The 24,860-nt window shown below is 36.0% G+C and overlaps 1 protein-coding gene across 1 annotated transcript in view; it reads right to left on the bottom strand.

The window, feature by feature from the left end:
* rg (A kinase anchor protein rugose) overlaps window positions 1-24,860 on the bottom strand; it is a 334,338-nt gene that overhangs the window by 293,427 nt on the left and 16,051 nt on the right. Inside the window, exon 2 of the mRNA XM_089088303.1 lies at window positions 16,772-16,935. Within this exon, the coding sequence (XP_088944429.1) occupies window positions 16,772-16,927 (156 nt within the window). The 5' untranslated portion in view covers window positions 16,928-16,935. The remainder of the gene's footprint in view (window positions 1-16,771; window positions 16,936-24,860) is intronic.

Genomic DNA, 24,860 nt, shown 5'->3' with positions numbered 1-24,860 from the left:
TGTTTTAACTCAAGACTCTTAGCCTAAGTAGTTGTAGTGGCCGTAGCAACAGTGTTAGTAGTTGCTGCAGCAGTAGTAGCAGTAATAGTAGTGGTAATAGTACCAGGTACATAGCACCTTTTGGCTAGTTAAACATCCAACTCAATATGCCCTTAAATTTCAACTTAATACCCAAACCGTTCCTAAGATATTGCTGATACACCCTTTTGACAAGCTGCATGCACATACTTTGTTTTGATTTAGTTCAATATCCCCCGCAACATTCCCTGAAAGCTCCTCCTTAATACGCTTTCCTATTTTGGAGACCCAAAATCAAACACGCCCCCCTTCCCTATACCAGATCCTAAATGTAAACGATGACCAAATCGCAGCCTCAAAGGCTGTGGGTCGTGTCTTTGTCATCCCCAAATGCAGTTATTTGACCTTTAACTATGCTGAACAAAATGGTTATTAAAAAATTATTTTGATCGGCAAAAAAGAGGACAGCAAAAAAAGGAAACCAGTCACACATTTTTAGAGTGTAAGGCATACTTACTTTGAGAGCTCTGTGCAGAACAAGAGCTTGTACAACCGAGTCAATGACATGCTGCATGATGTTGATTTGATATGTTTAGCCAATTATGTCACTATAAATTATGTGTCTTCATTCCATTAAATCAGGGGTCAAATTATATTTTTCTAATGAATTAAACAACGCTCGTACGACTAAGCTACAGTTTTCTTTTTTTTTCATTCCTCTGAATTCTGTTCTTTTTCCAAGTATCACAAGTTCAACAGACCGTATATATATCCAACAATACTCATTATATTTCACAGCAGGGCTGGATTAATATCCAGCTGGGTCAATTCACGAATCTTTAGGGGGGAGGGTAAAAAGCATTTTTTTTTCAATTGTTAGGGGAATAGCAAATTTGTCATTGTTTTCAATGGAAATATTAGCTTCACCATCGAGATCTCGAAAGACAATAACACGAAGAAATTTCAAAGGATTCTGATGAACCTGCTGGTACATTACTTCAGGAGTTGTAAACCTTGAAACAAATCTAAACTTTTCAAATGTAATCTAAATTACACTAATATTGAGAACTTTACATATATCTGAAAATTTCAATATAATTGTTAGCTCAGAACATTTCTCCTTGTTACTTTCAACTGCCAAGTCTAGATTTCAAGATTCGACGTAGCTGGTTTTATGTAACACATTCCCTTCTTTTAGACCCGAGATTAGCTATACTATTAGTTCATTTGCATCGCAAGATCTATAGGCCAAGTATATCCAGCCATGAAAAATGTATGTGGGGCTCCTTTAAGCTGCCACCGTAAGTACGTGGTTGTCTTTTCTTTGCTTATGATCAACCGAGCTCTATTACAGATCTCAAAAGAACGTCCTATTCAAAATAAAATGCAAAGTCGTGATATATCTTGAAGACACAAGCGCATTGTTTTCAAAAATGCAGTCCAGAGGTCATGAGCAAGCTCCATAGCATGTAGCTGGGGCGGACGATCGGTGTTAATAACTATTTATTTTTATTTTTCATAAGAAATATATTAAAATCTAAAACACTACGCCAACAGGGAGAATATCCCTAATCATACTTTAAGCATCTATTCAGTTTCATTTCCATGCTTATAGCTGTTTTCGATAATGAAAACTAATACATAAGATGTTAAAATTATATACAGTAATAGACTTAGAAACTATATAGAGACTAAAAATATATATTTGATTAAATATTGTGCTGTTTACATCGATGACATACTGAAGCTAAACATATGTCAAGCATCTGGATCATTCGAAATACCAAGATTTATATCTGTTATATCTTAATACCACCTGGACCAGATGTATGCTTTTAATATAATTCAAATCTTTTCTATTGTAAAATAAGCTTATAATTTAATTCAGAACCACTGCTACACTTTGGAAGAAAAATCAACTCTTTAATCAAAAAGGAAACACATTCTCTTTCGTTTAATCGCTTCCAAACTTCGATAAGCAGCCCCTTCGCCTAAAAATATGCCTCAGCTCCCCTTTTTCCCACGCATTGGCAATATTTAAAATAAAACGCAGCGTATAACAACCTTAGAGCGAGTTCCAGAAAAACAAGACGAGAAGTCAAAGACTCTGTCAAAGCTCCCCCTTACTCTAACCTGTAGCGGCACAAACCTCCAAGGGAACGTACCTCAGATTTTAGAAGCTTCTGTGGACCAAAAGTCACGCATAAAGATGGAAGCTTAATAAAAAAAAAAAAAAAAGAAAAAATAACATGCATACAAGGTGTTTAGTTTAATTGCAGCATTGAAGCATCAAAATCTTAAATAATAAAAAGAAAAATAATAGCCTCTGTCTGTAGTCCAAGAAAGTCTCGTAATCTACACTTTTGCCTTGTCATTCTGTGCATACCGCATTAAGCTGCTGCATAGTGGGCTTTCTAAACATTCCACCATTTTATCTTGCTTATGTATCTGAAGGTTTCCCTTCATGATTTATAAAATTTGAAATAATTCAAATACGAAGTGGCTATCACCATTTAATTTAATTTTTTTTTTCATAAGAAAAAAATAAATAAATAACCGACATAGATCCATTCAAAAGCAATTTCCTCGTAACTTATACTGAGCGTTGTTTAATTACAATTTACAAGAAGAAAGATAAAGAAACCCACTAAAAGTGAAGTATTTATCCATCATTGTATCTTAAACACTCAGGACAAGGAGGTCTAATCTACTGAGGAGAGGTATCGGAAACCGTGGAGAAAAAAATGAATCTACGCGCAGGAAACGGAAATTTAACTACGGAAACACTTATCCGTATATGTTTTCCGAAGATAAACGTTTCCATTAGACTTATTATTACACGTAGCAGTATTAAAGGATGGAATAAATAGTTTATAAAACGATAAGCAGTCCTTGAACTAAAAGGATCATTTACTGAATGTAGCCAACCCAGTAAGAACGGACCAAATGAGACAACAAACGGAACTAAACCCTCAATTCGACATCCTGAAAAACCAAATTAAATTATTACAAACGAGATACTGAGACTAAAGACAAAACTCTGGCAAAACTGTAACGTTCAGGAAGAAAAAGACAGTTTTCGGGCAAAGAAAAAATTCTTTTCAAGCTTAATAACAAAGATAAACACACATATTTTCCTCTAAACCATGGAAAACACGCTTGGAGTCCAGGTCATTTTTCTAACTGAGCAAAAATTTTTTGTTTCTTTTTTACAAACCAAAAATAAGATTTATAAAAAACATTCAATTTAATTTACTGACACTTTCTGCATGTCGTCATGCCTAGGAGTATAAATCGTATATCTTATATTTTTTATATTATTAGAAGTTAAAACATAGTTTTTCATTTTTTTTTTTTGTCGGAAACATCTTTATTTAGGGATTAAAATGAAAAAAAGCATGTAAAAATCGAAGTACATAGCGAGGGGGCGCCGACTTTCAAAAATCATGTACGCCAGGTGGCTACAACAACTGTGGCAAAAGTGTGGCAAGTGTCGGAGGACTAAGCAACGCGAGGCAGGACTGTGTCGCATGTGAGATAACTGTGCGGCAAAAGTGGTACTGCGATATGTACGCTAGGTACAGCATGGTAGAACAAATTGGCTTCATGAAATATAGCACATAAACATTCACAAGAGAACCCATACGCCCGGGCATAACGACAATCGAAAGACAGCTTTATAGGAAAAAGCTTTTTTTTTCAGGAAGTTGAGAATCTTTGAACTTCTAGGCACCCTCAGTCGTGCAGGCAACGTTTTATTATTGGAAATTGTAACTTAAGAATATAACATTTGCTATAGAAGAAAACCATGTTAAAATTTTTTGCTGAACAAGTTAAAAATGAACTATCTATTCTCTCGTCTTTGCTTGAAAGTATAATAAAAAATATTGTTTTTGCGCCGCTGAAAAAAAAACTGTCGTTTTGAGTCTCAGGGGCTAAGGGGATGTGGCAAGTGCTTCAATATTGTTAAACAGCACCGTCGGAAGAAACTACCTTTTGGGACGGAATTCACTTAGTCATACTCGGGTATTACTATACCAGAATTCAGCAATGAGGCGTCCAAAATCTACTTATTTAACCTTCTTGTCCAGAAGAAATTGATTTTTGCTAGTAATTGAGGCTATTTTAAATCGCTTAAACACAACTCAACCCCACAAAGCTTTACCCCCTATCCCTCAACCCCACACATTCCGACAAATTACTAAACAAAGCACGACTCTAAAAATTAGAACTAGATAGAATTTGCGTTCTAATCAAGTTAGTTTTTGACATGCTTCTGATATAGCAGTGATTATCAATTATTTGCTGTATATGAATTTCAAGCTTAAAATCTAATAACGAAAAATACAGTCAGGATTTGGTTCGTTTTTGCACTAACTCAGTCCACAGCTTAAATTTAGCTTACTTTTCCACCAAATCTGAACTTGGCTCAAATTTGTACCGAACAAGGACTTAAATCAGTTTCTATGTTGAGATTAAAACAAACGCAATTACTAATAAGACATCAATCAAGAAATGCTGCTGCTGGCGTAGGGAGAAGGGAGTGGGTGCCGAGGAGTCATGGACTCGTTTATATCTCCAAACACTCAGTGCATTTATACAGATATCCAATAAGATTGATAAACGTAGACTGCCGAAGGAGGGTGACTCAGATGTTATGTATTGAAGTTGTCAAGCCAAGGGGCGGTAGAAAATAGCGTGGTAGACGAAAGTTAGGACTTGAAAAGTTGAGAAAATGAATTATGTCCTGTCTAATTGCACCACTTTTTGCTTTCGCTTTTCTTCTCTCAATAGAACCAAGGTGATAGAAACAGACAAGTTCATAAAACCATGGGATAGAGAAAAAAAAAACAGAGAATTAAGACCAGAAATCCAAATATGAAGCAACTGGAAATAGTAAAAAAGTAATGACATATTTGGAGAGTTTCTAGTATAATTTTCATCAATTTTTAAACCATTATCCATGGCTAATGATAAAAATCAGCTTTCGGCACAAATTAGTAATATTTCTGCTTTTTTTTCTTAAAAGGCAGAAAAAGTCAAAATTGACTTCGAAGCAGCGACTTGACCATACTGATTCCAGAATGAAGGGCAGAAACAGAACTTCGTTACGTTGCGTTATTTTCCATTTGCAAGCCACGACAAACGTTTAAATAACAATTTGTTCCAAGTTCGCACTGACTTTCCTACTGAAAGCACACATTGGCGTAAAGGCTTAAAAGTGAATGGCATAGACAAACCGCTCTGTGGCTAGAGAGCAAACCAGTAAGCAATGGATTTTCTCGTCTCTCGTTCTTTTCAATCTGTCACTAAAACAAGAATAATTGTTTGAGCCACTAAATAAAAAAAAATCAGTTTTTTCAACTGAAATAAGAAGCAGCATTAAAACTAAAAAGGAATGTGGGAGGGGAGCTAGTTGCACTCCAATTTTTCGGTCACATACAAAGGGCACTAGAACTTTTGATTTCCGCTCGAATGAGCCCTCTCCTGATCTATTAGGACCATTAGTTTGATACGATTACCCCTGAGGAAACAAAAAAACTAACAGAAAAAACTTAGACATGCATCCCTGATCTTTCTTCTGGCCAAAAATACGAAATCCCGCATTTTCTCTAAAATTTCTTGACTTTTTGGGGGTGTTTCCCCCCTCCCCCCATTTTCAAAAATCAGGCAAATTTACTCACGTTCTTATCTTTTGATGGGTAACATTAAACTTAATAAACTTTATATATTTGGAATAAACTTAAAAGGCCTATTCTTTTGATGATGTATCTATTGTTATCAAAAGTCCATTTTTTACGGTATAGGTTACTATTGGGCCGAGTCACTCCTTATTTAGTGACGAACTGTCTGACTACTGCGGTAAAGGTCGTAAATTTTTTTGATATGCTTATTTCACATGTTACACTCTTCACTATATTATTAAAATGACAGATGCCACATGACAGGCAAAAAAAGAAGAAAAAACGTATCATCTTCCTAAGTATCGCAAACGAACTGACTGTACAATTGTGAAATACTCGCTTCAAGCACGCTAACCGTTGTCATGATTGTTTATAGATTAGTGATGGACAGGGTGTTAAAGACACTTACCATAGACATAAAATAAGATGATTTATAATCCTTGCATAAAATTATGAACTGTTTACTGAACGAACCAAAAATCTAAAGATTTTTACTTTCTCAACTCTCTTTATCTAATTGCCACACGTGCAAATGATACCATTAAGCCTTAACATAGAAAGTCCTGAGATAGTATGTCGCGAAGACAAATACAATTACCTGCTATATTGGGGAACAAAAAATAAACATAAAGCCACGACTTGGCATACTGAAAGTGGCCACTTATTTTTAATTCAAGTCACCACATAAGCTAGTTGATGGTTGACCCAGAATTGCAGCTTAGGAAAGAAGCAATCATGACAAGATTTTGTCTCATAGCCAACTCTATAGGAATAGATGATACGATTAATCTCCAAGAAACGTTATCCTCCTTCTGTCAGATAAATCAACATAAAGATGAGTCTCAGAAGAGGATCCCTGAAGGCTATTTACATGGTAATACAAATCGGATTCAATACTAGATTTACCAAAGATGAAAGCTTAATATGGAGAGAGACCATAACCGCCATAGGATAATCAACATTATACTACATAATTTTGATTGAGACAGTTTGTCGCACACCCGAGTTAGGGCAAGATAGCACGAACAATTTACGTTAATCAACAGAAATTAGGCTCCTGTTCCTTGACATATTAGAAAAACGGTTATTTTTCTAATATACTTTTAACGATTAGCTAACACCGACAAGACTACTTTAGGACTGGTAAAACCTTTCCTTGAACACATCAAAATTTAAAAAGAAGCCGTGAATGTAAAATGTAATGAAATTGGAGAATGATACAAAAAAGTTTAAATATATTAGAAGCATTCAACGTTATAAAATATCAACAAAGTAAGAGAGAGGGAGAAACTTGAAGATTAAAATAAAGTATACACTTCATAAAAATGAATTATAATTTTATCGCAGAAGCAATATTTGTTTATATATGTTAATTATTGACTATAATAGTATGGTGTTTGTGGGTGATTTGATCATAGAAGCATGATGGGGATGGTGCTCTTCTTGCCCAATCTTAGCAAGTTGTGACAGCTGGGAGCTGAGTAGGATGGTTAAATATATATTGCTATCCTACCTAGCGATAGATTAAACATGACCTTTTTGATCGTGTACGTTGTAAGATGGGTTTTAAGTAGGCTATTCCTAAAAATTTTTTGTACGTGAAAAAAAAAATGGATTGCAAAAGAGAAAAAAGCAATGGACAAAAAGAATCAAGAATTGATATGGATGAAAGCTCTCAGTAAGCACAACCAGCATTCTTTTGTGGTACCTTACGGTGCTCTTCTTGTCCAATCTTAGCAAGTTGTGAAAGCTGGGAGCTGAGTAGGATGGTGAAAGATAGATTACTATCCTACCCGGCGACAGCTTAAACAAGACAGTTCCTATTTGATAGTGGATGGAGGAAGAAGGGGTGTAAGGAGGCTATCCATAAACATATTATGGAAGTGAAAAAAAAAATGGACTGCAAAAGGGAAAGAAGTTATGGACAAAGAGAATCGAGAATTGATATGGATGAAAGCTCTCAGTAGGCACAACCAGCATTCTTTTGGGGTACCTTACGGTGCTCTTCTTGTCCAATCTTAGCAAGTTGTGAAAGCTGGGAGCTGAGTAGGATGGTGAAAGATAGATTACTATCCTACCTAGCAATAGCTTAGACAAGACAGTTCCTATTTGATAGTATACGAAGTAAGCTGGGGTGTAAGGAGGCTATCCCTAAAAATATTTTGTAAGTGAAAAAAAAGGACTGTAAAAGAGAAAGAAGCAATGGACAAAGAGAATCGAGAATTGATATGGATGAAAGCTCTCAGTAGACACAACCAGCATTCTTTTGGGGTACCTTACGGTGCTCTTCTTGCCCAATCTTAGCGAGTTGTGAAAGCTAGGAGCTGAGTAGGATGGTGAAAGATAGATTACTATCCTACCCGGCGACAGCTGAGACAAGACAGTTCCTATTTGATAGAGGATGGAGGAAGCAGGGGTGTAAGGAGGCTATCCATAAACATATTATGGAAGTGAAAAAAAATGGACTGCAAAAGGGAAAGAAGTAATGGACAAAGAGAATCGAGAATTGATATGGATGAAAGCTCTCAGTAGGCACAACCAGAATTTTTTTGGGGTACCTTACGGTGCTCTTCTTGACCAATCTTAGCAAGTTGTGAAAGCTGGGAGCCGAGTAGGATGGTGAAAGATAGATTACTATCTTCAAGACATTGAATATTCCTCTTACTACCTACCAACAACATTTCTCTTACCGCAATGAAGAAACCTAGATTATCTACACTACATTGGCGGGGAACACCATAACAACCTGTTTCTTTTGCCAGCTATGGAGACTACGGACTCAGAGCCATGGTTTTGAATTGAAGATGGGTGATCAATATTAAAGCCACTACAGCCGTTTTGTGACCTTGTCAGTTTTTTTTATGTAATTTGTTTTATAAATTCCTCCTTTATTATTTGGAACCAAAAATGAAATCTGTTTTTAAGTAATTTGTTAGAGTTCTTGGATGTAATATGCAACCAAAGAGTTCCCCGGCTGTACTTGATAAGAATATTTTATACAACTTATTTGTTTTATATTCTCAAGGTCATTCACCTTAGGAACAGTTAATTAGTTGGCCGTGTAACGTCGTGCTATGGGTACGAGTTCCGTCTTTGTATACAGTTTTGTAAGGCTAGCGAGTGCTAGCCCGAATTGGCTTCAAATTTTGAATAATGCAGGTGCACAGAGTATTTCTCAAGACCTTACAAAATCATATGGAGGGCCAAGTTTGGACAGCTTTTTTTTTGTTTAATTCTTAAGCACGAATGTCGTTTAAGGGAACTGACGCGGGTACAAAATTCGTGCAGAAAAAGCTTTGTTTTTCTTTGGTCATACATTTTCTCGATAGTTTCTCGAAACATAGCAATGAAAGGCAGCAATTTCAAAATTACCAACTAAAACAAATTCTCAACAGTCACCAAAAGTCAGTTTTACATTATTTGAATATTTTGTCCTTTTTCAAATCGACAGTCAAACTGGAAGCTCGTCGCATTCGGAATACGATCATAAGCTGTTTAGATTTTTCAGTTTTCTCAGATCAGTATTGCCAGAAGCAAGGCCTGTCTCACACAGGGATTTTTTTATACAAGATCTTGGGGTTTCAGTCCTAAGTTTGGGATCTTTGGAAACACTTTCCTAATCACTCGATATCTTGGGACTTTTATAAAACGGATTACATAAGTATAAATTTTACACATTCCTATGGCTACCAAGAAGAATCCTCTGAACTTTATTTACTCTAAACCAAGGGCGTAATTTCGTCAAAATCCTTTGGGAGGGGTCAAAGTTGGAGCCAGTTTTCCCAAATAAAGTGAAAATTACAGCGAGAATTGAAAAATGAGCCATATAGAAGGCAAAAATATAATAAAGAAAACTGACCCGTTTCTGAGGATGCTTTAATTACACAGGCTTATCTTATCGTTTCCCAAGCGGGGTCTTTATTTCCCAGCATCTTTCGTGTTCTAATAAGATCTCTTGTTGATGGTTTGCAATACAAAACATCATCAATAAAGTATTCGTTACATATCGACCCGAGAGGACGATTTTTCATACCATGTTAAAGAAAAAGAGCCTTTCATGAATTTTGATGCGGCTTTCAAAAATCTAAATGAAGTACCGTGTGAAACTAGAGAAAGAGAGGTGATGTTTATGCTGGTACACACCATATTACCTTAGCGGGATAGAATAAGCCGTTTCAAGAAGGGCAACATAAAGGAGTGCAACCTGTGCCATGAAATGGTGGTTGATGGTTTACAGCATGAATTTATAGAATGTATTTTTAACAAAGAAGTTTTTAGTTTTATTTTTGATTTTTTTTTTTTTTTGGGGGGGGGGGGTTAGAATATAGAGATGGTGAGTTTAAATGGTAAAAACAAAAATTTTGAAGTTAGATTTTGAAAGAAAAGGTGATGAAAAGAGGCAGAAAGGAATGTTATTGTGATATGGGCATGTACCCATATTTGGGAAATGAGGAGAAAGAAAAAGAGAGTTGAGATAGAAAGACTTAAAGGAGTAGTTAGGGGGAAAGTAGAGCTTTTGAGAAAGAATAGAAAATGGAAGGAAAGAATTGATGAGGAGTGGATAGAGGGTTTGGTAAATAGTTGATTTTTTTTTTTTAAGGCAATCAAGTAAAGTATGAATTTTATTTGGAAGTTTATGGGTAATTTGTTAGAATTTTTGAACCCTTCTTCCTAAATAAGTATTGTGTTGTTTAAGTATATGTTTTATTATTTGTTGAGGTTTTTGTAAGGGACGATTGTTTCAAATTGTATTTATTTTATTTTCATTTTTTTTTATTATATATTTTTTTTTTTTTTTTGAAGCTTGAAGGGGTAATATAAAATTTGGAATGTAGTTGAAGCCACCGCCAAAGGATTCTCCTAAGGAGGGGGAGCATCCTACAAGCGGGACGTGCATTGTATTTTGTTTTGTTTTTATTTGTTTTGCAGTATGCCCCGGAGAGTAACCTGTTGTATTTGAGTGCCTTAATTCATTTTTAGATGGTATAAAAGGGAAATTTTTTTTTCTGTTTTGAAAAGGGAGTCTATAGTTAGGATGATGAAAATGTTATATTGGTTTAATTTAGTTTTTTTGCATTTCAGAGATATAAAGGAGGAGAAAATAGAGGAAGAGAAGTTTTTTTGGTGGTTGTAGTTTGGTTGAAGTTTGTAATTTCGTTGATTTTATTTTTTAATAGGAGAAAAATGTAGATGAAGGGTAAAAGGGAAAAAATGGAAAAAGGGAAGGGAAAAAAACCAAAATATAGGATAAAATACAGAAAATGATAATGAAGGCTAATAATCCTAATTAAAAATGTTGATCATGTTAATTATGTATAGTAGCAGAGTGTGTTTTTTTTCAATATTGTTTGGATAAAAATTTTAAAAAATAAACATCGTTTTTAATTTAGTGCAGGTGACATCAAAGTTTTGAAATTATGTGAAAACATTATTATGTCACCGAGAGGAGAGGAGGTGGGATTTAAAAAATAATTATAAAAAAAAAATTAAGTATTTGTTGACTGCAAAATTTCTAAACTGATTTTACTGGGTATAATGAAATTAAAAGACTCGACTTACAATGGAAACTACTGCTACTATTAACAACTCACCGCAGCACCAAGCCGCCTGAGGCCAACACAGCTACGCACGCTCCTCCTCCATCCCAATCTATTCAAAGCCTCCCTTTGTACACCCTCCCACGAAATTCCCATTTCATTTAAATCTTTTTTTATGACGTCCTCCACCCCAGACGAGGACGACCTGCTTTCCGTTCAGCTCTAGACGGTTGCCCGAAAAGAACATATCTTCGGCATCCATCTTCGGCAATCTGTCATCTTTCATCCACACAACGTGCCCTAGCCCCCTCAACCTTTCTTTCATTGTAGCCCTAGAGAGCGGTGTTGAACCATATTTTTCGTACAGCCTATTGTTTGAAATAAGGTCAGTGAGCCGGGTACCCAGGACAATCCTTAGGCAATTTCTCTGGAAAACATCTAGAAAATCTTCATCCGCTTTTCGGAGCGCCCATGCTTCAGAGCCATATTTGACCACTGTGATCACTGTAGCTTCTAACATTCTAATCTTGGTTTGCAGAATTATCTTCTTATTCTTCCAAACTTTTTTTTAACTGTGAAAAAACAACCTGAACCTTGGCTATTCTACGTTTAACATCTTCACTGCTCCCACCATCTTTACTAATAATACTACCCAGGTAAGTGAAGCTGCCGACCTGATCAATCTTTTCGCTACCCAACGTCACCTTTTCATCTTCACTTATTCCTAGTCTTAGTGACTTAGTCTTCTTAACATTAATTTTCAAACCTATTCTAGCACCCCTGAACGCGCAAAACCTCTTAAAGTTAGTTCATTTTGCTCACACTTTCATCTAGGATGCTTAAATCGTCAGCATAATCTAAGTCCAGGAGACTTTTTTGTCGTCATTTTATTTCGTGGTCTCCCATTGCCTTTCCTGTGCTCCTTAAGACAAAATCCATCAAAATAATCCATATAAAGAGGGATAGAACACAACCCTGCTTAACTCCTGATTTAATATAAAACCAGCTGCTAACCTCATTTCCTACCTTAACCGCAGCAGTGTTATTCTCGTACATAGCACTAATCACTTTGATGTATTTGTCTGGTATACCATAGGATAAAGCCTTTACTAAAGCTCTTCTATCAATAGAATGGAACGCTTGCTCGTACCATAATCTATAAAACTGAGGACCAAAGGTATTTGACAACTCAGGCACTTCTCAATTGTTAGCCTAAGAGTGAAAATTTGGTCGACACATCCTCTATCTTTTCTAAAACCGCACTGTTCTTCTCTTAAAACTTTGTCTACAGCATCTCTCAGTCTAAAAAGTGTCATATTACTAAGTAATTTGCTACCTACAGAGACCAGACTAATGCCTCGATAATTCCCACATTCACTTTTATCATCTTTCTTATAAAGTGGCTTAATTAAGGTTTTCCTAAAATCGTTAGGTACTTCCCCTTTTTCAAAAATCATATTCATAATCATCAGAAACGTATTTCTAAGCTCAGAGCCAACATATTTAACAAACTCATTTACCACCCTATCAGCAATACTGTCGCTAATTCCTCCTCACAAAACAAATTTTCCTTCACATCCAAGGTATCACACACTTTTTCATTTTCCTCAATATCTTTTCCTGTAACTCTATCTCGGTTTAGCAAATTCTCAAAATATTCTGCCCATCTATTTTTAGCGCTTTCCTTATCGCTAATTGTGGCCCCATTTCTATCTTCAACTGGGTCAAGTCCGGATTGACTATTCCCTCTCAATTTATTAACATGCCGGTACAATATTGTAGTATTATGTCGTCTAGCTGCATTTTCCAAATCCTCGGCAATTTTATCCATGGCCTCCACTTCACACTTCCTTAGTTCATATTTTAATCCTTTCTCCACATTCTTTACATTCCTGTTGTTTTCCTATGATCTATCACTCAGATATTCACTAAGATTCTTAGCTGCAGTCTTAGCTTTCTTCCTTAAGACACCTTCAGCAACTTCACAAATTATTTTTCTAAAATTATTCCAACCATCTTTCACATTATCAAACTTCAAACTCTCAAATTTAGTATTCAACTGTTCCTGGAAAGTTTCTCTCTGATTCTCATCTTGGAGTCTACCAACATCATAACTTCCCGGGAGGTAATTACCCTTTCGAAATTTCAGCTTTAAATTAACCCTTGACACTACTAGATGATGATCCTTACAATGGAAAGAATGGAAACAATGCCAAAAAAAATAAAGTAAGTGGTGTAATGAAAGTTTTAAAAGCATTTGGACAAATGATCTGGAGTGTAAAGGAGTGGCTTTCTCATGATGAAGAAAATAAAGATGCAAATTATTGCATCTCTGTAGAGATGTGAGCCCAACTATTATTTGTAGTAATTTATGTTCGTTTTAAATTTGTTTTATTATTAAATTTAACTTCTGGTCGTTTTAGCTTCCATTTATCTCGTCATTGTATGTTGTGTTCGTTTTAAGTCTGACCTATTGTGCAAATACTAATGCTGTTTTATTTCAAGGAAATAACTTTTTGTTGCTGTCTTTTTTCGAAATACTACTAAGAGAGCCTCTATGGATCAGGTATACAAAACTAGAATTGAAAAATTTGCCCCGTGTTACCTCAAGGAAGGTATTAGTTTGTTATTATGTTTCGCATCTTGATTACAATGAAGAACTCTCTTTTGTTATTCTTTATTTTTAAGTTGTTAGTTCATATCAGTTCAATTCAAATCGCCTAATTAAAAAATGATATAACACATAACATTAATTCAAGTGGCTGCCCAAAGAAAGATATGAAAACACTTGATGCTGGGCGACCACATCCAGGTTGCAATAGTAGCTAGAAACCTAGTTAAGAGACGTATATAACAAACACTTAACAAGCAAAACCCTTAACAAACGAACAAAACAAACAAAAAACGAAATAAAACAAACAAATTATGACCAATCTCTAATCATGAAAACAGAAACAAACATGCAAAAAAAAAATAATGATAACCAAGCAATAATAATATATAATTATGTATATATAATAATAACTAACTAATATGAGAATATTCCTTCTTGGTAATCTTGAAGTTGCCCAACATTTAAGCACTTTAAGTTTGTTATAACACGTCTCAGTATCATTAACGTTTCAAGCCTAACTTTTCTATTGGTTTAAGTCGAGTGTTTATTAAGTGTTTCCGCCTCATAAGCAAGCTCTGCTTCTTGGGTGAATTAAACTTTGCTCGACATTTTCAGCGAAAATAATAATGTATAATTTTAGCTGTAGAGAGAACAGATTATTAACGAGATGCTATTGCTATTGTTTATGACAAAAAATAATTGAAATTACTTCAATTAGACTGAATTGGGGCAAGTTGTCTTTGAACAGCTTAAATATAGGCGACGAAATAAATACAAAACTGGAATTGAAAAATTTGCCCCGTGTTACCTCAAGGAAGGTATTAGTTTGTTATTATGTTTCGCATCTTGATTACAATGAAGAACTCTCTTTTGTTATTCTTTATTTTTAAGTTGTTAGTTCATATCAGTTCAATTCAAATCGCCTAATTAAAAAATGATATAACACATAACATTAATTCAAGTGGCTGCCCAAAGAAAGATATGAAAACACTTGATGCTGGGCGACCACATCCAGGTTGCAATAGTAGCTAGAAACCTAGTTAAGAGACGTATATAACAAACACTTAACAAGCAAAACCCTTAACAAACGAACAAAACAAACAAAAAACGAAATAAAACAAACAAATTATGACCAATCTCTAATCATGAAAACAGAAACAAACATGCAAAAAAAAAATAATGATAACCAAGCAATAATAATATATAATTATGTATATATAATAATAACTAACTAATATGAGAATATTCCTTCTTGGTAATCTTGAAGTTGCCCAACATTTAAGCACTTTAAGTTTGTTATAACACGTCTCAGTATCATTAACGTTTCAAGCCTAACTTTTCTATTGGTTTAAGTCGAGTGTTTATTAAGTGTTTCCGCCTCATAAGCAAGCTCTGCTTCTTGGGTGAATTAAACTTTGCTCGACATTTTCAGCGAAAATAATAATGTATAATTTTAGCTGTAGAGAGAACAGATTATTAACGAGATGCTATTGCTATTGTTTATGACAAAAAATAATTGAAATTACTTCAATTAGACTGAATTGGGGCAAGTTGTCTTTGAACAGCTTAAATATAGGCGACGAAATAAATACAAAACTGGATTTGAAAAATTTGCCCCGTGTTACCTCAAGGAAGGTATTAGTTTGTTATTATGTTTCGCATCTTGATTACAATGAAGAACTCTCTTTTGTTATTCTTTATTTTTAAGTTGTTAGTTCATATCAGTTCAATTCAAATCGCCTAATTAAAAAATGATATAACACATAACATTAATTCAAGTGGCTGCCCAAAGAAAGATATGAAAACACTTGATGCTGGGCGACCACATCCAGGTTGCAATAGTAGCTAGCAACCTAGTTAAGAGACGTATATAACAAACACTTAACAAGCAAAACCCTTAACAAACGAACAAAACAAACAAAAAACGAAATAAAACAAACAAAATATGACCAATCTCTAATCATGAAAACAGAAACAAACATGCAAAAAAAAATAATGATAACCAAGCAATAATAATATATAATTATGTATATATAATAATAAATAACTAATATGAGAATATTCCTTCTTGGTAATCTTGAAGTTGCCCAACATTTAAGCACTTTAAGTTTGTTATAACACGTCTCAGTATCATTAACGTTTCAAGCCTAACTTTTCTATTGGTTTAAGTCGAGTGTTTATTAAGTGTTTCCGCCTCATAAGCAAGCTCTGATTCTTGGGTGAATTAAACTTTGCTCGACATTTTCAGCGAAAATAATAATGTATAATTTTAGCTGTAGAGAGAACAGATTATTAACGAGATGCTAATGCTATTGTTTATGACAAAAAATAATTGAAATTACTTCAATTGGATTGAATTGGGGCAAGTTGTCTTTAAACAGCTTAAATATAGGCGACGAAATAAATACAAAACTGGAATTGAAAAATTTGCCCCGTGTTACCTCAAGGAAGGTATTAGTTTGTTATTAGGTTTCACATCTTGATTACAATGAAGAACTCTCTTTTTTTATTCTTTATTTTTAAGTTGTTAGTTTTAAAATAGCAATATTCTTATCCCCCCCCCTGGCAATCCAAAAATGTGCGCATTTTTCCTACTATTCAAGATATGAACAGTAATACCTTCGGACAAAGTAGCTATCAAATATTTATGACAAATTTCTTGCAGAAAGCAAACTACAAATAAGACCACACATTTACAAGGAATAGTTTATTTACTTTGCGGATGCATTAAATTATAAATTACAAGAACTTAGACAAATTACAAGAACATAACCTGCCCCAAAATTCGTAAAACATACAAAACTACTTACTATTATTGCAAGCAGAATCTGTTCAAAAAATTAGAACCACTGGTATGGGACATTCTACAGAAATTGTTAGAAAAATACTTAGAAATGAAAAAGAACAAAATTACTTACTAAAAAGAGGACGGAATCAATGACAGATTTGTTTGAAGCTTGGCCACTCTCAATGGATGCTCTAAGACAAGCAAATTTCAAAGGCGTGTCGGCAGACATTTTAATTACGTCCTCTGGCTTTTGAACTGTTGCTTCTGGAGTATCAGGAGGCTCCATGATTATATCTATAATAATTTCCTTATGTAAGGAGATTCTTATGAAAGGAAAATATGAAACAGCTATACGACCATATTCCAGAACAAATTTTGAGGTATTTGAATTAAAAAAGTACAAGAATCAAAATAAACAAGACAATACTAGTAGAATATTTCACAGGTCATACAGTTTTGATAAAATGAAAAGTTAAGTTATTAGCTTTTAATAACAAATAATTATCAATTATTTGAGAAACCAACTCAGCGAACTTTTATGAAAACCTTGCTAGTTTATATGAGTGCTTGAAATTGAATTAGGCTATAAATTTAGTTGATGTTTTACACCTGCTATAAGAACACATAAAACTAATATGAGCATGTGGAACAAATTTCAAAAGTTCTTGTTGAAATTAGTTATTTTTTCTGTTCTTGCTTTGCAGGAGGGGGCAGAGGGCTGATAGTAACACAATAAAATGAATATTTTGTTTATGCATGAAAACAAATAATATATGACACAACCTAAAGTCATAACCACTAGATCATTATGTTGCATTATACAGCATTTGTCTTATACTTTTTGCTGTTACCAATGACTCATTTATTATGAGCTAGAATTTTTGATAAAAGATAGCCCAAACCTTGAAATTCTATCACAGCTTAATGTGCCTTTTTTATGCTCTTTCATAGGCAGCGAAATAGCACTGCCTAAGTAAAGAACGATGTTGGCACAATGCATTTTTTTTTTCCATACCCGGGCACTTCGTATCAAAGGAGTTGTCGTAGAAGCTTCGAAAAGGACTCTTTCGATTGGAAATTGGAGTAGCTAGTGCCCTTTTTAATAGTAAAACTGACTGGAGGGCAACTAGCCCCCCACCCAAGCCCATCATTCCCCCAAACAAATCCAAACAAAATTTTGAGATAGCCATTTTGTTCAGCATAGTTGATTTCCAGACAGAATATATTTTTTGAGGAGGACACTCCCCCAAAACCGTCGCGGCAAGGGTTTTAAGTTATGCCCTGAGGGCATATAAGAACAATGTTGGCACAATGTATTATTTATTATTTTTTTTTCCTTTAGAGCAGGGCACTTCGTATCAAGAAAGTTGTCGTAGAAACTTCGAAAAAGGCTCATTCGATTCAAAATTGGAGTGGCTCGTGCCCTTTTTAATAGTTAAAAGTGATTGTAAGGCAACTAGCACCCCTTCCACTCCCACCAATTCCCAAAACACATGCAATCAAAATTTTTAGGTAGCCATTTTGTTCAGCGTAGTTGATTTTGAGATAGAAATTATGTATTTTTGGAGGACACTCACCCACAGCCTTCAGGGCAAGGGTTGTAAGTTGTGCCCTGGGGGCATATAAGGTTTTTATAGAAGGCGTTTTTCGTAGAAACTTAAAAAAAAGCCTCATCGGAAATTCAAAGGGCCAGTGCCCTTTTTAATAGTCGAACCTGATTGGAGGGCAACTAGCCCCCCCCCTCCCCGCCCCTCATTCCCCCCAACACATCCAGTCAAAATTTTGAGATAGCCATTTTGGTTAGCATAGTTGATTTCAAGATAGAAAATTTGTTTTTGAGGAGGACACTCCCCCACAACCCTCGGGGCAAGGGTTTTAAGTTATGCCCTGAGGGCATATAAGAACGATGTTAGCAAAAAGTATTATTTAATATTTTTTTTCCTTTAGAGCAGGACACATCGTATCGAAGAAGTTGTCGTAGAAACTTCGAAAAGGACTCATTCAATTGGAAATTGGAGTGGCTTGTACCCTTTTTAATAGTTGAAAATGATTGGAAGGCAACTAACACCCCTTCCACACCCACCAATCCTCCAAACACATCAAATCAAAATGGGTAAGATAGCCATTTTCTTCAACGTAGTTGATTCCCACATATAAATTATTTTTTTGAGGAGGACAATCCCCAAACGCCCTCAAGGCCATGATTTTAAGTTATGCACTGGGGGCATATTAAATATTTATAGAAGCCATTGTTCGTAGAAACTTCAAAAGCCTCATTCGATCGGAAATTCAAAGGGCTAGTGCCCTTCTTAATAGTCAAAAGTGATGTGAGGGCAGCTAGCCCCCCCCCCCACGCCGATCAGTCCCGCAAACTAAGTTAGTCACACTTTTGAGATAGCCATTTTGTTCAGCGTAGTTGATTTTTATATAGAAAATGTGTTTTTGAGGAGGACACTCCCCTACAGCCCTAGATGCAAGGGTTTTAAGTTAAGCCCCGAGGGCATATACGAGCAATATTGACACATTGTATTACTTATTATTTTTTTTTTCTTTAGAGCAAGGCACTTCTTTTCAAACTGTTGGTCATAGAAACTTCGAAAAGGAACGGTTGAATCGGAAATTGGAGTGGCTTGTGCCCTTTTTAATATTCGAAAGTGATTGGAAGGCAACTAACACCCCTTCCAAGCCCAAAATTTCCCGAAACATATCCAATCAAAATTTTGAGATAGCTATTTTGTTCAGCGTAGTTGATTTCCAGATAGAAATTATGTTTTTGAGGAGGACACTCCCCCACAGCCCTCAGGGCAAGGGTTGTAACTTACGCCCTGGGGGCATATAAGGTTTTTATAGAAGGCGTTGTCGTAGAAACTTAAAAAAGGGCTCATTCGATTTGAAATTCAAAGGGCTAGTGCCTTTTTCAATAGTCGAAAGTGATTGAAAGGCAACTAACCCCCTTCTCACGCCCACCTTTTCCACAAACACATTCAATCAAAATTTTGAGATAGCCATTTTATTCAACATAGTTTTAAGTTCTGTAAATTAGGTCTTTGAGGATGACAACCACCTCAAAGCGTTCAGGGCACGGGCTGTAATCTAAGCCCTGGGGGCACAAAAGGTACTTATAAAGCGCGCAGACGCAGAAACATCAAAAAGGGTTCACCTAGTTGGAATTTGAAGTGGCGTTTGTTCTTCTTCATGGTCAGAAGCGATAAGTATGCAACGAACAACCCTACCACGCCCACCATTTCCCCAAACACATCCAATCAAAATTTTGAGATAGCCATTTTGTTCCACGTAGTTTAAAGTTCAGGAAATTACACCTATGAGCAGGACACTCCCCCCCCCCACAGTCTTCAGGGCAAGGGTTATAAGTTATGCCCTGGGGGCATGTAAGGTTTTATTGAAATCTTTGTCATAGAAACTTGAAAAAGGGCTCATTCGATTGGAAATTCAAAGGCCTGGTGCCCTTTTTAATAGTCGAAAGTAATTGGAGGGCAACTAGCCCCCCTCTCACGCCCACCTTTTCCCCAAACACATCCAATAAAAATTTTGAGATAGCTATTGTGTTTCAAGCAGTTTAAAGTTCAGGAAATTATACGTTTGAGCAGGACACCCCCCCCCCCACAGTCTTCAGGGCAATGGTTATAAGTCATACCCTGGGGGCATATAAGTTTTTATTGAAATCTTTGTCGTAGAAACTTGAAAAAGGGCTCATTCAATTGGAGATTCAAAGGGCTAGTGCTCTTTTTAATAATCGAAAGTGACTTGAGGGCAACTAACCCCCCTCTCTCGCCCACCTAAGTTTTTATTGAAATCTTTGTCGTAGAAACTTGAAAAAGGGCTCATTCGATTGGAAATTCAAAGGTCTTAGCTCTCAGGGCAAGGGTTGTAAGTTATGCCCTGGGGGCATGTAAGTAAGGTTTTTATAGAAAGCGTTGTCGTAGAAACTTCAAAAAGGCCTCATTCGATTGCAAATTCAAAGGGCTAGTGCCTTTTTTAATAGTCGAAAGTGATTGGTTAATTGAGAGAGAGTGTTCAGGTCTTTTTTTTCTTTTTTTTTAATGAAATTTGTAAAAGGTTGAGAATTAGAGGATTGCAGCCGCCTTTCATCAGGCTTTTTGAGCCTCCCCCGGGCGGTGGCTTGTATATAGTTTATTTTGTAATTAGTAGTAAATAAAGCAAGTCAAGTCAAATCAATTGGAGGGCAACTAACCCCCCTCTTACGCCCACCATTTCCCCAAACACATCTAATCAAAATTTCAATATAGCACTTTTGCTCAACATAGTTGAAAATTCTGGAAATTAGGTTTTGAGGGGGACAACCTCCCCCCCCAGCCCTCAGGGCAAGGTTTGTAAGTTATGCCCTAGAGGTATATAAGGTTTTTATAGAACGAGTTGTCGTAGAAACTTCAAAAACGGCTCATTTGATTGGAAATTGAAATGACTGGGGCCCTATTTAATAGTTGAAAGTGATTGGAGGGCAACTAACACCCCTTCCACGCCCACCATTTCCCCAAAAACATTCAATCAAAATTTTTAGATAGCCATTTTGTATCACGCAGTTTAAATTTCAGGAAATTATGCCTTTGATTAGACCACTCCCCCCACAGTCTTCAGGGCAAGGGTTATAGGTTATTCCCAGGGGGAATATAAGTTTTTGTTGAAATCTTTGTCGTAGTAACTTGAAAAAGGGCTCGTTCGAATGAAAATTCAAAGGGCTAGTGCCCTTTTTAATAGTCTCGAAAGTGATTTGAGGGTAACTATCCCCCCTCTCACGCCCACCTTTTCCCAAAACTCATCCAATCAAAATTTTTAGATAGCCATTTTATTCAACATAGTTGAAAGATTTGGAATTGGGTTTTTAAGGATGACAACACATCCCCCCACAACCCTCAGGGCAAGACTTGTAAGTTATACTTTGGGGATATGTAAGGTTTTTATAGAAAGCGATGCTGTAAAAACATCAAAAAGGACACATTCAATTGAAAACTGAAAAGGCTAGTGCCCTTTTAATAGTCGGAAGTGATTGAAGGGCAACTAACCCATCTCTCCCGCCAATCATTTCCCCAAACAAATCCAATCATAATTTTGAGATATCCATTTTGTTCAATGTAGGCTAGTCGAAAGTTCTGGAAATTAGGTCTTTTAGGATAACACCCTCAGAGCCCTCAGTGCAAGGGTTGTAAGTTATGCCCTGGGGGCATATAAGATTTATATAGAAAGTTGTTGTAAAAATTTCAAAAAGGGCTCATTTGTTTGGAAATTGAAATTGCCATTTTTAATAGTCGAAAGTGAGTGGAAAGTAATTAACCCCCCTCCCATAACGACATTTTACCAAAAAACATACAATAAAATATTAGAGATAGCAATTTTGTTTTACATAGCTGAAAGTTCTGGAAATTGTGTATTTAAGGATGACAAATACCCAAGAGCTCCAAGGGCAAAGGTTGTAAGTTATGCCCTGGGGGCATATAAGGTTTTTATAGATAGAGTTGTCGTAAAAACTTCAAAAGGGGCTCATTCAATTGGGAATTGAGAGGGCTAGTGCCCTTTTTAATGGGCGAAAATGATTGGAGGGTAACTAATAATCCTTTCACGCGCACCATTCCCCCAAACACATCCAATGAAAATTTTCAGATAACTATTGTGTTCAACGTAGTAGAAAGTTCTGGAAATTACGTGTTTGAGGATGACAACCCCCCCCCCCCTCCTGAGCCCTCAGGGCAGGGGTTGTAAGTTATGTCCTGTGGCATATAAGGTTTTTATTGAAAGCGTTGCCCTAGAAACTTCAAAAGGGCTCATTTGATTAGAAATTGAAAGGGCTAGTACCTTTTTTAATAGTTGGAAGTGATGGGGGAGCGACTAACGCCTCTCTCACGCCCATCATTTTCCCAAACACATCCAATCAAAATTTTGAGATAGCCATATTGTTTAACGTAGTTGAAAGTTCTAGAAATTAAGTCTTAGAGGATGACAACCACCCTCACAGCGCTTAGCGTAAGGGTTGTAATTTATGCCCTGGGGGCATATAAGGTGTTTAAAAAAAGTGTTATCATAGCAACTCAAAAAGTTCATTGCATTGGAAATCAAAAGGCCTAGTGCCCTTTTTAATAGTCGACAGTGATCGGAAGGCTTGAAATTTTCATAGGCAGCGCAATCGCACTGCCTAAGTAAAGAACAATGTTGGCACAATGTATTATTGATTTTTTTGTTTTTTTTTTGTTTTCCATACCAGGGCACTTCTAAGGAGTTGTCTTAGAAACTTAAAAAAGGGCCTCATTCGATTGAAAATTGGAGTGGCTGGTGTCCTCTTTGTTAGTCGAAAGTGATTTAAGGGCAACTAGCCCCCCCACGACCCGTATTCCCCCCACTACCGCCCCTCAAAAGGTGGAGAAAGCCATTATGTTCCTCGTAGTTGATTTCCATATAGAAAAAATGTTTTTAAGGAGGACACTCCCAACAACTCGCAGGGCAAAGGTTTAAGTTTTGCTCTGAGGGCATATAAGAATGATGTTGGCAAAATGTATTATTTATTTTTTTTTCCCTTTAGAGCAGGGCACTTCGTATCAAAGAAGTTTTCATATAAACTTCGAAAAGGGCTCATTCAATTGAAAATTGGAGTGGCTTGTGCCCTTTTTAGTAGTCAAAAGTGATTGGAAGGCAACTAACATTCCTTCCATGCCCACCAATTCCCGAAACACATTAAATCAAAATTTTTAGATATCCATTCTATTCAACGTAGTTGAAAGTTTTGGAAATTAGGTCTTTAAGGATGACAACCCCTCCCCCCCCCACAGCCCTCAGGGCAAGGGTTGTAAGTTATGCCCTGGGGCATATAAGGTTTTTTATAGAAAGCAATGTTGTAGAAACTTCAAAAAGGGCTCATTCAATTGGAAATTCAAAGGGCTAGTGTCCTTTTTAATAGTCGAAAGTGATTGAAGGGCAACTCACCCCCCTCTAATGCCCACCATTTCTCCAAACATATCCAATCAAAATTTTGAGATATCCATTTTTTTAGACGTAGTTGAAAGTTCTGGAAATTAGGTCTTTTAGGATGATAACCCCCTCTTACGCCCAGGGGGCATATAAGGTTTATATAGAAAGTTGTTGTAGAAATTTCAAAAAGGGCCCATTTGAATGGAAATTGAAAGGACCAGTGCGCTTTTTAATAGTCGAAAGTAAGTGGAGAGTAATTAACCCCCCTCTTACACCCACCATTTCCCCAAACACATTCAATCAAAGTTTAAAGATAGCAATTTTGTTCAATGAAAGTTCTGGAAATTATGTATTTGAGGAAGAAAAGCCCCCCAGAGCCCCCAGGGCAAAGGTTGTAAGTTATACCCCGGGAGCATATAAGGTTTTTATTGAAAGCATTGTCATAGAAACTTCAAAAGGGCTCATTTGATTGGAAATTGAAAGGGCTAGTGTCTTTTTTTTATAAGGTTTTTATAGACAGGGTTTTCGTAAAACTTCAAAAGGGGCTCATTCAATTGGATATTGAGAGGGCTAGTGCCCTTTTTAATAGTTAAAAGTGATTGGAGGGTAACTAACCCCCCTCTCACACCCACCATTCCCCCAAAAACATCCAATCGAAATCTTCAGATGGCCCTTTGTTATGTAAATTTGGTCTTTGAGGATGACAAATCCTCCCCGCCCCAGCCCTCAGGGCAAGGGTTGCAAGTTATACCCTGGACGTTGTCATACCCTGGACGTTATACCCTGCAAGTTGTCATAGAATTTTCAAAAGGGCTCATTCGATTGGAAATTGAAAGAGCTAGTGCCTATTTTAATACTTGAAAGTGATTGGAGAGCAACTAACACCCCTCTCATGCTCACCATTTTCCCAAACACATCCAATCAAAATTTTGAGATAGCCATTTTGTTTAATGTTGTTGAAAGTTCTGGGAATTAGGTCTCTGAGAATGGCAACCCTCCTCACAGCCCTTAGGGTAAAGGTTGTAATTTATGCCCTGGGGGCATATAAGGTGTTTATAGAGAGCATTGTCGCAGAAACTCAAAAAGAGCTCATTTGATTGGAAATCGAAAGGCCTAGTGCCCTTTTTAAAAGTCGAAATTGATTGGAAGGCTTGACATTTTTATAGTAAGATTGATGTGGGTACATTATATATATATATATATATATATATATATATATATATATATATATATATATATATATATATATATATATATATATATATATATATATATATATATAT

This window comes from Artemia sp. Qi Xiang Cuo, chromosome 4 (assembly GCF_049724085.1).
Source record: "Artemia sp. Qi Xiang Cuo chromosome 4, ASM4972408v1, whole genome shotgun sequence".
Taxonomy (NCBI): Eukaryota; Metazoa; Arthropoda; class Branchiopoda; order Anostraca; family Artemiidae; genus Artemia; species Artemia sp. Qi Xiang Cuo.
Note: the sequence above shows the minus strand (reverse complement) of the source record. Positions and strands in the feature narration are given on the sequence as shown.